Genomic DNA, 15,008 nt, shown 5'->3' with positions numbered 1-15,008 from the left:
TGGGCACGGCTCGAGATATATGTATACTTGAGGTAGCACTTGTAAAAGTGGCTTGGATGGGACTGATTTCCATGTTTGTGATGGAATTGTTAACAATAAATATTATTAGATGGATTCTGAATGAAAAAATCGTTTATCACCATGTTTTCCAATATTGTATAGTTGAAAACTTTCATCTTGATTGCAATTATGTTGAGTCAATAACAACTCTTTGAGAAATCTGCGGAAAATTTCAGAAATATATCGAAGTAGTCAGTTTGGATATAGCTATGTACTTCGAACAGAAATTATTCTAGCACACTCTGTTGTATGATTGAAGCATTTCGTGGCTTGAGTTGACATAATCTGTGGGCAGAATAGGTCGATCTGAGTTAAAGGTGTTATAAAGATACTTCGATATGAATCAGTTGATTTTTTGCATTGAACTTGAAGCAGATATTTTTTTCTTCAGAGTGGCTATATACGATCATAATGTCGATCTGACTAAAACTATTAGTGAGGTTATCGAAACGATCGTGTTACAGAGAAAGTCAAACTAGAGGTGAAAAGGATTAGTATTGAACTCAAATCGTTGCTATTAGGCATGTGTGGTCAAGTTGAACTAGCTTCTGCTGCTGCTTCTGTCATAAATTCTTAAGAATTTGCTTATTGATACGATATTTGGACGGTGAGCAAAGGTTCACACCGAAAAAATTGCGTTTTATTTTTAAAACGAATAAAAAAGTTTAAAAACGGTTTTTTTTGTCACTGTCAGAGCCTTAGCTTCAACACTCTTGTTGAAATTTGATTTCTGGTGAATATAGAAACTATAATAATATCAATTAAGGCTTTGGATGGTATACTCATTTCTTAAACTTCAGCAGTGTAGTCTATTTCAGAGTTTTATTGTGTCTATTGACTGTAGAAGCTACCCACAAAAATTACTTACTTGCTGTTAAAGAGAAACTCGCATGTTATATTTTTATCAATACATATCTTTTATTATGCACTTTGTTGCTTTGTAGTAATTGAGCCACATTTACATATATAACCATGCATCACAACTGTTCTAAATTAATAGACTCTACTATGTTAAGATTTCACTAAATTACACCTACTCATTTTAATAACATTACTGCGTGTAACGGTAACTGAATCATTGTAACTTACACGAATTCCTTGAACGTATAATATCTAATATACATACAACTACATATATATACTGCTTTTAATACTACGGTACTTAATGAAGTAAATGAACTCAATATTGATAATATTGTAACTACAAAGTGTGTATGGGTGTGAAAAATAACGTTTGCTTTCATTTAATATATTACTATAAATAAATTCGTCTACGCTTTTTCGTTTCTTTGCAGTAATTTTCTGAATATGGCTGCCAGGTAAGTAAAAATATTAATTATGACGAGAAAGAAAACGAAGAAATTTTTATTCGACTGGCAAAAATCGTTTCTTCTGTTGTAGACAACATACATATAGTGATATATAATTTCACCAAAATAACCAATTTCGACCTGCAAGCTAAGCGGTGTTTTAAAAAAGAAACTGGAAAAATATTGGATGGTTGAATACTCTTTCGGATATTTTTAGTGCTACCAATCACATTGTGTCATGCCATATAGTGTTGGAAAGGTGAGATTTTAAGCTTCATTCAACCAAAAAAAATTAAATTCGGGGAATTTGAAAACAAGTTACAGCTGTTCGAAAATGAGTGAAAATAATGAAGAAATTCGCTAAATTTTGAAATTTTTGTTTAAAAAAGGGAGGAATGCCACGCAAGCCACCAATGAAATTTGTGAAGTTTACGGAGATGATGCTGTATCAGTTCGTGTAGCACAACAATGGTTCGCCCGTTTTCGTTCTGGAAATTTCGAAATTTCGATCTACACTGGTGAAAGTTTTACACTGATGGAATGATGTCTTTAGCGGAAAAATGGCAAAAAGTGGTCTATCAAAATGGTACCTACATATTTGTTTCTTTTTTTATTTTATAAATAAAGAAAAAAGTTGAAGTTTGATTAGAAATACGAAATAACTTTTTCGACTACCCATTTTATCAGCGTATGTTGTGATTGCCTTACGGCACAGAAATATAACAGATATGACTGTTATAATTAAAAAGTAATAATTTGAATTTCATAGGCATTATTTGCAAATAATAAAAATAAAAGAAATAATATATTTTTTCAAACATTTATTTTTAGTTTTAACATTAAGATAATATACATTTAATGCTTTAAATTAAAAATACTTACATTTTTCGCGTTATACATATATGGATTGATAAAAAATAATTAATCATGTAAAAAAATTATATTATTTATATTAATTATATCTCAACAAAAGCATAAATAAATAATAATATTCATATTTTGAACTGAAAAATGCGCTTCAAATAAATTTTTTAAACATTTATAGTATGTTCATAATTGTACTTAATTAAATATCAATTATATATTTCTATTATTACAAAGCATAACAGCATAACACGCTTTTTCGCAATTTTGTTTAAAATTATCAAATTAAAAGTTGTTGTGTTGATCATTCTAATTATTTTTAATTTCTTATTTGTTCATAAGAAATCTTTCTTAATAAAAAAATCATTCAGTGCAATAATTAAGTATAATAAAGTCTTAACTCGACTGAAGCGGTTCTGCTTTGCGACCCAACACACACACATATGTATGTATGTCCATAAGGTCCGAAATTAACTCTAAAATCGCAGGTAAAACATTTTATTAAAACCGAAGTCTTGTTAGTGTAAATATTAGATAAGTGAGTAAGGGTATTTAGCTTAACAAATTACAACAAAAGCTTTTCTCACATAAATAAAACTATATATTATATATTTAAGCTAGATAAATTAAAGCTTACAGCTACAACAGTATTTTTTGGACACCTTCATTAACACTAAACTATTTATTTTAATATTATTTTTATGCTCAATTTAATCATGCTCGTAGCATATTCACTTATAAATGTAATAAATGTATTTATAGTTAGTCGATAGGTACATTTACTCATAACAAATTTTGATTTTCACTTAGATACATAAGTACACATGTGTGTGTAGTAGAAATAGGCATACATTTACAATATTTTGTTGATATTCTTAGCTGTTAATTAGTAAATTTTGAAAGGATTCTCTGTGTAGACTTCTTTGTTGGATAATATTGACTGTATATGTTTTTGTTTTTGCCTTCTTCCTCACAAAGCTGTAATTTTGCGTAGACTGACTGACACGCTCACATAAAATATTTATAAGTACACACACCTATATACACACACACCTGCACATATACACATATAGACATAAAAATAACGGTTTGCTTAGAAGTTTAAGGAAATTGCAATATTTTAGCAACTCAAAGTTTCGATTAGGCTGAAACTAACTCTGCCGTTCTTCTGCTGTTGGTTAGCTACAAATCTCACTAATTAATTAAACTCTCAGTTATACGCAGAATATTACTAAAACTTCTACTGCTGTTATTCTCCTTTTCGCTTTGATTTATTGACGCCTATTTCCCACTCTGACAATTTCGATTTCTGCGCTCGGATGTTGATTGTTGCTGTTAGAGATTTTGCTGGCCTACCTGGTTGTGGGAGAGTTGAGGTTTCATCTCCTGCTACGATGTATTTGTAATTACCAGTAAGTGACAGCGAAAATTGTTTTAATGGCTTCCCTTGCATTATGATTCCGTTAGTAACTAGTTGTGTGACTTTTAATGAAATTGGTGAAGATCCAACAATTTGAAATTGTAGTTATATTGAAATCAATGAAATTTACGAAATTAATTGTCGAGCAATATATTGCTGGGGATTCGCCGTTTCACTGCAAGCGGTAGCCAATTTAGATTAGAATTAAAAATGATCTTTCCTTACTGCGAGACTATTAATCGTCTAGAAAGTCCACCATTGGTACATAAACATACACCACTAAAATGCCTTTAGATAAACTACTCACGAACTCTCAATCAGATTTTCTACATTCAATCTGCAGTCTTTCACTGCTATTATCTTGGTTATCTTAGCTATAGCAACACCAAAGATTCTTAATTTACTTGTCTATACCCAGAAATCTTACACCCCAGAAATGACTAAATCAAATCACAATCTTTAGCTGTTGTCCGATAAAACGAGCCACATGGAGATATCCCAGTACGCTGTAGGATTTTAGTTACGATTGTAGAATTAAGTTCTATTTAACTGGATTAAACGGCGACTTACTCAGCATCACGGCTTTGAATGTTCGCCCAAAACTCCGTAAAACAAGTCTTCTTAATAATACAACTTGCTTACTTTTATATTTGTAGAAACTACTTATTTTGAGAACTGCCAGTGCTGCTTCGGATAAAATCGTTTTCTAGATACTAGGGGTTCTTGCTAGATTCGTGCTATACTTGCATAAGCATGCCAACCAAAATCCTCCGTTTTCGTGTTTTTTTCACAAAAATTATAATAAATATACGAATCTTAAAAATCCATAAAATTCAGTAGAGTTCAAAGAGTTTCAAACATTTTCCGAAAAGTCACGCTCAGCCTTCACAACGAAAGCTCTTCGACACGCCGAATTTTTACCTATTATAGGTATCTTCCCTCTAAGAATTTTGTTTTATTAGAGAAAATACAAAATGAGTAGCACCCTCTTTGAACTCTTTTAGAATTGCTCAGCTACTCAGACTATCACTCAAGAGCAGTATAAATAATAAGCTCCTATGAGCAATCTATGGAATGTTGTTCCATATATTCGCTTTAGATTCCCGCATTGCTTTTCCGTAATTAGTATTCAGGCCGAGCCATTGGGAAATTTATTGTTCTTAACATGCTCGCTTGTTAATTGTTTCGATTACAAATCATGCGCACTTTTGTTATGCAATGCATGCGTCTTTCGAAATGCCAGCATGTACACATTGCCATTTAGATTGTTTTTTCTGTTTCAACTAGTGAAAACATAATTCATTCAACGTCAATTAAGTAGTGTGAATGCAGTTATTAAGCTTTTTGCTGCTAATTTAATCAAATATGTGGCATGTCTGTATTTATAGCGCTTTGCAAGAATAGTAACAGTCATCGTGATATTTATTATTGGCACTATAATAGCTTAAACAAATGAAATATTTAAACTGCACTTAATTACCGAGCCTGATAGCTTATATTAGACCAGAAAGTAGTTAGCTGATGCAACGCTATTGTTTGAATTCTAATAAGAGATTTGTCGTCTGAAATCAATTTATAATGAATAATAAAGCAATAAATTTATCAAAAATTTGTCGTAAGGAGCGAGCGCTAATTGAGAAGAATTATTATTTACAAAAACTGCGCAGGAGCAATTTTCTACCATAAATATTGTCTCATTTTCAAATGTATACCTGATTTTGCAATTATGTTTGAGCAGAAATAAGTCTCTGCAAATAAAATGTTGTGGAGAATTTTGCTAAGAAAGAAACTTTTAACTTATTAAAAAATATAATTACATGTTCTTTATCGCAATTGACTCTATTAACGCGCAATTAATTGCAAATTGAAGTCGATGCAGACAGACTATTTTCTTCTCAGTAAAAACTTTTCATATATTGTAAATTGATCAATTGACCGGCCTCTGTTCGATTAAAGCGCTAATTTCGATTGATTTACAAAACACAAGCAAGTATAATATAACAGCTGATCGTTAATCAAGTTGCCGCCTATGTGAACCGTCAACTATAACCTTAATGTACTAAATTAATTTGGCTGAGCGAAGTGGCTGTTAAGCGTTACAATGGGAATTTTGTCAATTAATTAGTTATTGTTAAGGCTTACACTGATTCAGTTTTATCAAAAACACAAGTCTACGATTGAAGCAAAGCCTTAAAAAACGGTGGAGAGATCGTTGACGGCTTGCCTCGTTCTACAAGACCTTCTTCCTCAACTGATGAAAATACTAAAAAAGTGAAAGATATGGTGCTCGAAAATTATCAGGGAAGTGTTAACGAGTTTACAAGAGAGCTAGACATCTTTCGCGAGTCCGTTCGAATGATTTTGGTGAATATTTTGGGTATGAAACGCGTGTTTGGTTGACTCGTCCCGATAAAGATTTTTCAAAATTTGTTCGATTATGACCAAAAACGCAATGGCTACCATTGATCAACCACCGTATTCACCATTTTTGGCTCCGTGTGATTTTTTCTTGTTCACGAATCTGAAATTGCCATTGCGTGGAACCCGTTTTCAGCCAATCAAAGAGGTAAAACAAAATGCGCTGAGGGAACTGAAGGCCATCCCAAAAAGTGATTAGGAAAAGTTTTTCAAGGACTGCAGAAACCATTGGCGTATGTGCATTACATCTGGTGGGTTTTACTTGATGAAGAATTGAATATTTTGGGTTTTATTCACAATTTCCGGGTACTTTTTTGTCACAAAGTATAAAGTTTTGCTATGTTTTCTAAATTCAGGTATTAATTAAACTCTTGAGTTGGCAATGGAAGTCAATTTCATAAAAAAATTTCTGCCATAAATCGGACTTTTAAATAGTCACGTGATTCTCTAAGTCGAACTTTTGGGGAAGTCCCACTCTGTAAACAGCTGCTTATGTAGAAGTCGCCGCGCATATTTATGCCTTTAAATGTTACTATTACAGATTATATTGAGGCGGATAATGAGATTTACTCGGCCGTATTTATAACAGATGATATTGCAGAACCGAATATTTCAGAACCAACGAATATGACTTGTTGCGGCATGGAACACGAGGAAGAAGACTCAAAAATAATAGAACATTTTTGTATTTTAAATTCCTATTTAAATACGAATATTAATACAGTTGACGATCATTACAAAGAACTAAACAGATTAGCATCTTTTTCACTGAAACAAAGCAAAAAATATATGTTCAACCAAAAACTACAGAATACATGTTCTATGTGCATACGAAAATAACTTTAAACGAAGTAATTAAATAAAACTGTATAAAAATTTATATTTTATAGCCTTTTGAAAAATTTTTTGTTTCAATGAAAACTTCTATAACTGGAAGTCTCTATACTCGAAGTTTTTTGTGGATTAGTGAATGAATTAGTGAAGTTCAACTGTATTTTAATATATTTTGTCAATTTAAGTGTTAATTCAACAATTAAGCGTATGTTAATTCAAAATTTAATGTACATTCATTGTTCATTAAATCTGTTTTTTTTTTATTGTTTTAAATTGTAACATTGTGAAATACAGCTGACTAATTTAGTGTTGTTTATTATTTTTTCCAGCTAAGGTTTCCATAAAACTCAGTAACAAATTTACAATGTGTGGACCAATCAACGAAACTCATTAGCGTGTTTTCACTTCATAAACAGCTGCAGCTTGTTGCGATTTCGCTAATTAGAATAACAGTAAAAGCGAAACAATTACAGCTGTTAACTGCTGATTGAGATATATACATGTATGTAAAGCAAGGCTAAATGGAAAATTACTTTCAAGTGCAACGAAGTAGGGTAAACTAAATCTTTAACATATTTTCCGTGATGGATGTCTAAAACTAACCCTAAATAGCGCTGCCTGCAGGTAAATGATAAAACTATCTTATTTCTTTTTATTTTTTTAGCTAATATTATGTGGAAATTACGGAGCTTTCGCCTTTACTATCTACCGCTACTCCCACTGCCTGCTATGCAAGCGAAACGAGCGTATTTTTGGAGAAAAATATGCTAAAATGAATGTTTTCGGAACACGAACCTATTTGTTGCAGAAGTTCGCCATATCCTTTGCTTAATATTTCCTCACGAGTTGACCAACTTTTTCAATTGTCTACTGCTAGTCGCTGGTACTGTATGGACAAAGTTATAATAAACTTTTGCCAGTGTGGCTGTGTGTATGTATATGTGTGGGCATTTCTATGGACTACCATATAGCAACCACACCTGAATATACCATAGACGCCTGTATGTGAGCACATACCATCATTCGTACTTAATGTATTTGCCAGCTCGAACACACCGCTCTCTTCACACTACACACTCGCACAACTCGTATTTATATGGATATATCTATGTGTTAGTGTTCTTAAAATTATTCGAATAACCTGAAAACCGATTATTCGAACATCCGTTTGGTAACCGTTTGTATGTATATTAACCGACTATTACTACCCGAATAGTAGCTCTGCTGCAAGTATTTGAAAAAATGAAAATTGTTTGAACTCCAAGCAGCCTTTGCTTTTTGCTTATTATACATTTGTGAAAAATTTATAGAAGTTGAATGCTTCCAATTCGAATAGTCGACAACGAACGGTTAACCGGTTAGTCGAAAAGGAGCGGTTAATCGGATATTTGACGACTTGCTGCTATCCGGATACTGCAAGCCGCATATTATAATTCGAATAATGTCCTCTCCGGTTAATCCGGTTAGTCGTTTTGTCGAATACCAAGAGCTCTATATGTATGTATGTATGTGTAGGTAACAATAGTTACGTTTTGGTTTTCATTTCGTCGTTTCGCCGTTGTTTCGCCCCTTGAATGGCGTCGACTCGCATATTTATGTTGTCATTTTCAGTCAAAATAATAATTGCCACGTTGCCGCTCAGTTTGCAGTCAGCCTCCATGATGGTCTAGTTAGTGCAACTCAATTTTAACACTCATCATCTGTGATCGTATAGCTGCCACGAAAATCGCTTAACGGTGTCGCATTCGTGGTTGATGGTGTCATCAAAGGTGCACCTTGAAATGAAATGGCCAACGGTAGGGCGGATGGAGCGCACAGGCTTAAAGCGCCGCGTCCTTCGGTGACGGAGCGATAGCGTGATGGCCGACCGGAGCTGTGGAGAGAGAGGGAGAAGTAATAGAGAGTTGGAAAAAGAGAAATCAGTTTATTTAAATTAAATTTATTTTCATACAACAACAAATGCATTTGCGCATTCACATATAACGGTGGTATAACTGTAAAATGCTAAATAATTCAATAAAAACTAGTCTGCAAGTTTCATAGATGAAACTGTAATTTGCGGAAATAACGAAGAGCACTTGTAGAAATATTTTGCTCTCACTCAGAAATTGTTTGGCGGTTTTTAAATCGACATTTTTGGTATTTTCACTGTATATCAGAATTTACAATATTTATCTATGGGTCATTACATCCAATATTTACATTAAAAATTTGTTTTTTTCGTATGAAACATATTTTTGTTCTTTGAGGCAAAATATTGGACACGTATTTTTGTATTTCGAATCAATATGAAATACTTTGGAGTTATAAAGCTTCGAAATTTCAACTGTCGAAAAAAACACCTTGAAACATTTGTGTATTCAAAAAAAAGTTTTTCAATACAAAAATATATACGAATACGAGTAAGATTTTTTTTCTAATTTGGAAATATTTTTATTATTGTTTTTTATTGAAAAATGTACATTCCTTATAGACACAAAATTACTCCTATGTTGTTAGCAGTTGATGGCATATCTGGAAATCCAGCTTTTTAGGAACTACAGTCTGAAATATTAATATATCTGCTCTGCTCTGTGTAAGGTCAGACCAGTGATAAATATAGCAACTTAAGCGCTTAGTGTGAATATCAGCCGGATGGGTTGAGATCTTAGCTAACTGTAGGTTGTGACCTCTGCTAAGACAAATTTATGTTGCCTAAAACTACCTTAAGCATTTCCGAGTATATTTCTGATGTTGGGCTGAAATAATAGGTAATAAAACCTTACTAGTTGTCTTATTTGTCCCTGGAGAGCACAGTTAGCTGCTTGAACCTTTTTATGTTGAAGTCTCTCAGAAACTGCTTCCTATGTTAAAGTCGAAGTAGTGTGAGGAAGTTTTTTCTGAGATCTGTTTTGCCTAGGTGTTTGGAATTGTTCGGTAAGAATAATACAAAACGATTAAAATATAAAAACATGTGACTTATCTGTCGAAAGTATTCGCGATAACATATTCCATATTCTAACATATGCCAATCGAATTCAGTTTCTCATCAAATATTTTAATTAGTCTAAAATCAAAATTGAATTGTTCACTTACCGCTCGCAATTGCACTTTAGTAGCCGTATGAAAGCCGCACGAAATGTTCGATTGAAAATCGTATAAATAATGGGATTAATTGTTGATGAAACATAACCGAGCCAGAGGCATGTGTCCACAACATGTTCGGGCACTTGACATGCGGGGCAAGCGGCGAAAATGATGTTCAAAATGAAAAACGGTGACCAGCAAAGGACAAAGGTGAAAAAGACCAGGCCGAGTACTTTGGTAGCTTTCTGTTCGGTGGCCACTGCATTGGCGGATAAGCTATTGCGTTTGCTGCGGTTATTCAGGAAGCTGCAAAGAGAGGCAGGGAGAGAGAGAGAGAGACAAACCGACAGAGTTAGAGGATATAGAAGCACAAATTGAATCAGGGTTGTGCAATGCAATTAGGGGCGCGACGCATAAGCGACCGGCTGCGCCTTATTCAGATAGGCACCAGTATATGGATTTCATGCATAATACTCACCGCAAATTCAACGCTGGCGCTGTCACATTATTCAGTGAGAATTTAAATGTTTTCAGCTTGTGGCGTCGTGTTTCACGCATTATGGACTCGGGTGTCTGTGTGCTCTGCTCACAAGTGCCGCCGTACTGTTTCGATAGCAACGCACTATTACTGCCATTGTTGTTGGCCGTATTGCCGCTGATGCTGCTAATGACATCCTTTCGCAGGGCACTGTCGTTTCCGCCAGCGCTGCCGATCAGAGCGCTTCCCGCCGTGCCACTGTTTGTAGAATAACCCAATTGCGGTTGCGAGGCACTCACACGCACCGATGCATGTCGATTGGGATGGCTGTAAAGACACAAAACGGTGCACATAAAGAAGTTATAAATTAGTTTAGAAAATGAATGTGGCTTGTAAATGCAATTATTAGAAGAGTTCGGTGGATTGCAAAAGACTGCAGCGATTGTAGGGTCGCTTATTTGGTTTTTAGTACGTTGGGGCGCATTTAAGTGTAGAAAGTAAGAGTAAGCCACTAAAGGTGTGCACAGAATATCGCTACAGTTAACAGTTTGTTTTTTGTTGTTTTGCAAATAAAGTAATCTCAGTCTTGGACCATGTAAATTTGATCATAAAAAATCATAATTATGATTTAAATCAACATTGATTGCAGAGCTAAATTATTGATAGTATTCACAAACGCATTTTATCGGATTCGTTAAAATATCTGCAGCAGTATGTTTTTTTTATTATTGTTATCTATTACACTAATCACAATTATAATGTAGTCGCAGTCATAATGATAAACATAATTTAATATATTCACAATCCAAATTAAGACAATAATGGTGGTCATATCAGCAAACTCGTTATCATAATCACATCTATATAGTCAGTTGTAGTTAAAAGCTTAACATTTTACTTGCAATATGCGCATAGAAAACTTAATGTACAACCACATCCAAAATAGATATCTAACTCTAATTAGATTTAATGGTTTCCGACACTGGGTTATGCCAACAACAAGCATTTATATTGCATTTTCGTAGTTATTTAGACGCGCTGCTGCTGACCTTTGCCTCCCGTTCCACGAACTAATAAATTTAATTTATGTTATGGTTAATTTAGAGAGTGTGATTGAATTATTTTTCCTCGTGCGGAAAGCGTGTGTCACCTAAACCAATTACACAAAGATTAAAGTGATAGTTTCAGCATGAGCAAATTAAGCTGGTAGCGTTGAGGAATGAAATTTGAATGTATTAAGACTAACGCTAACAGCAACCCACGCGCGTTAGCAGTGAGAGAAATAGCCAAATAAGATTATGTAGTTTAAATTTGCTTGTTTTATAAACGTAGGTATGTCTGCGTTTGCGGTAGTTTATGCAGGCATATTTCGCACTTTAGTTAGTTGCGATTGAAAACTGTCGTGTAGCTATATTTGTATCATCTAAGTGTGCTAATATGAGTACTTACTCACGAGTGCACATGGCGTATGAGTAACATTTTATTAACAATTTTGAGAGTGGTCTTGTTGATTGATCTTTGTGTCACTTTTGATTGAAGAGTCTGCGCTGATTGTAGACCCACATTGTCGTATTTATAAAATAATGCAGTCAAATCGATTTAATTTCATCTCGAACGATTTGGGCTGATCTCTCTTGCTAGATAGTGCACATTTAAGTCTGAATAAATCGTATATTTTTGATTTAGAGTTGCTTGATCAAAGCGAGGGGCTGATAAACTAATTGATGTTCACTTTTCCACTTAAGGAGTAACAATTAACTTTTTACAAATTTTCAAATAATTTAAACAATAAATTTACTTTCCTGTTTTCTCCATAACTCTAACTCTGGAGTCAAAGATACCACATTATATTATATGATTGGATGTGATATATACTTATATACATATATGTATTTACACTCATGCCTTACAGATTTCTCTATGTTATGCAAAACATTTTGGCATTGCAGTTAAGAACATTATAATGGTGGCTACCACACTTAAGAGCTGTGAAGTCTTCTCGACTCTGCGGCGCCACATAAAAGCGAAAGCAAACTCACAAAAACACAAACGACTCACTTAGTGCTTTCGTAATATAGTTAAAATTATAAAACAACAAACCCGTCGAGAAAAAAAGAGAAAACAAAACTACAATTATAAGTGCTTTAGCAGTTTTTTTGTTGGTTAACACTTGCCACTGAGGTGAAAGTTTCATCACAAAATGGACGTGGGGGAAAATCAAGCAGAACTAAAAGCAAGTGAAACCTCGAAGAAAAGTAGAAAGTGGAAGGTATGAAGGGCTCAGCTCGCCACGAATTGTTTACAAAAATTTATATGAGTTCACTTGTGAACCGCATGGGAAAGGAAGTGCAAACTGGCAGCGCCAAAAGGGGAAGCGTAAATTTCCGAGACCGCCTGTGCGCCAGCCGCCTAGGTGGCGCAGATACTTGAACCAGTCAGAAGTGTGTGAGTGTGAATGTTTTTGTTGGCATAAAATTGCGGCCGAGTTAACTTAAAGTGCTACGAGTGTTGTGCCACTAGCATGTATTGTTAAAGAGTGGCTAGCCACAAGCCTTATGTTGCGCCGCAATGGTGAAGTGGATGGCAACACTTGGCGATTTATGTGGGCAAAATATTAGAAAATGCTTGAAAACAATTAAAAGTGCAGTGGAGCATTTCAAAGTTGGCGGAAAAGAAGTCGGTATTGTGATTGGGATTTAATTTAATTAGTTTACAAATCGAACATTATATTACCGGTATTAACCAAATGGACAGGCATAATCAAATTGCGATACAATTAGAAACTCACATACCACTTTAATGTGGTATCCACATCACCGCTTACAAATTTTTGGAAAATATTTGATTTTTATTATTAGTAGCCTTGCTGCAAGACTTTCGACACTTGGCTAAGTGCATCAGCCCTATTAGCCTACCTAGTTGTACATCTAGATACATATGTCTAGATTGTCAACCTGCCTTTGTTATAAGAGATATTCATTTGTAGTGCCCTAAAGGATTTGATTCCACGATATTGAATATAATCTTAAACTTATATGTTAGAAAGTAGACAGTAGATTTCTAAATACCGATTTGAGTTATAATAAACGGAAGCATCATTTGAGGCACAACAAAATAGGCTGAGAAGTTCATACATAACAAAAAACTTTTTGAATAATCAACTTTGAAGTAAGAACTTAATGCTAATTTTGATGGAGCAGAAGTTCTAACAAGTTCGAGTGTTTCTGTGGTTCTGAAAAGTAATCAATCTATGAAAAAAAAACTGTGTTTTCAAGAGGCCGCGGTTCTATAATATCTTATTTTGTGGAGGAACTGCTTTTGTGATGTCAAAATTCATTACCTTGAATTCGCAAAGGTAACTCCATCTTGATAATTCATAAAGCGTCGGCTTAGAGATACTATTAAGAATCCATTTTTTGTTTGGAGACATATCTTGAATCGCATAAAGCTGATGAAAGCTACTGTTTGCTGTTTCGATATCTGAAGTCCTCCGACATTCAGCATCACAACTACCAACTATGAATGCAAATTTTTCTTCCGAGTTCAGTAGGCGGTAACGAAAGACCTTACCGAATTGCAATCGATAATGCATAGCTGCATTCCGTATATGACAATTTGACAAATTGACCTGAAATGAGTCTTTTTTTGAATCAGAAGCAAAAAGCAAAATCTGAAATGCCAAGGTTTGAGATTGACATCCGAAGCTCGCTTACTGTCTCTTTCTGTTTTAGGTTGAAAACTAGGGTGTTAAGAGCAAAACTGTAAAAGATGCACTGCGATTCAAAAGCGCCGTTAAGTTGAATACTTTTTTCTGCAGACTATGTCAACGCGTTGTTTACCATATAACAGAGATTACTGTATACCTACCAACCCTAAGAGCGCACTTAGAACCACACAACAAACGCACACTTGCATGGGATTTAAGTCGTTTGTAGGGAAAAGCGTTTTGGCAAGAAAATTTCAGCAATCCGACGCTTACGATTGCATTAAACCATGGCGATTGCATGTAACTGCTTGTAGTTATAACGGTGCTAGTGCACATACCTGAATATGCAAGGATAAATGTGCTTGTGTGTGCCTTCACTGCCAGCATTCTCCAGCTGCAACGTCACTTACATGCTTTTATGCGCTTTTGCCGCTTTTGTTGCATTGTTGTGTAAGTACTCGCAGCTGCTTCTGCTTCCGCGCTTATTCATTGGTTTCGCGGGAATTGCCGCTTTTCGCCGCACCGCTGTGGCAGTTTTGCGCCACAGATATGCATTCGTACCTATCTACTCCTATTTTTGTATTTTTATGCGCGTTTGTATGTATATTTATATGAGCGTTTTATGGCCAGTCCATTGGTTGAAAAAAGTTATTGCCCATTTAAAGGTAATAAAGAAAGTGTGGCGTCCACGCTTGCCATTTTTCATCTAAATTGCACTAAAAGTACTTTTGAAGTAATAACTCTATTTTTATTAGAATCGAAAGCTGGTTTATATACACCCATACATAAATAGGAGACGAAATTTGTATAGTAAAACATATCGTTGTTTTTTGTATAAGTACCCATGTACCT

General features: G+C 34.5%; 1 protein-coding gene across 1 annotated transcript in view; it reads right to left on the bottom strand.

Annotated features, from left to right (window-relative positions):
- Nucleotides 1–953: 953 nt before the first annotated feature.
- Nucleotides 954–15,008, bottom strand: part of LOC126751160 (uncharacterized) — a 64,044-nt gene continuing 49,989 nt past the window's right edge. Inside the window, exons 7-9 of the mRNA XM_050461203.1 lie at nt 10,451–10,777; nt 9,982–10,278; nt 954–8,779 (exon numbers count right to left, since the gene is read on the bottom strand). Coding sequence (XP_050317160.1) covers nt 8,593–8,779; nt 9,982–10,278; nt 10,451–10,777 — 811 coding nt within the window. The 3' untranslated portion in view covers nt 954–8,592. The remainder of the gene's footprint in view (nt 8,780–9,981; nt 10,279–10,450; nt 10,778–15,008) is intronic.

This window comes from Bactrocera neohumeralis, chromosome 2 (genome assembly GCF_024586455.1).
Source record: "Bactrocera neohumeralis isolate Rockhampton chromosome 2, APGP_CSIRO_Bneo_wtdbg2-racon-allhic-juicebox.fasta_v2, whole genome shotgun sequence".
Lineage (NCBI taxonomy): Eukaryota > Metazoa > Arthropoda > Insecta > Diptera > Tephritidae > Bactrocera > Bactrocera neohumeralis.
Note: the sequence above shows the minus strand (reverse complement) of the source record. Positions and strands in the feature narration are given on the sequence as shown.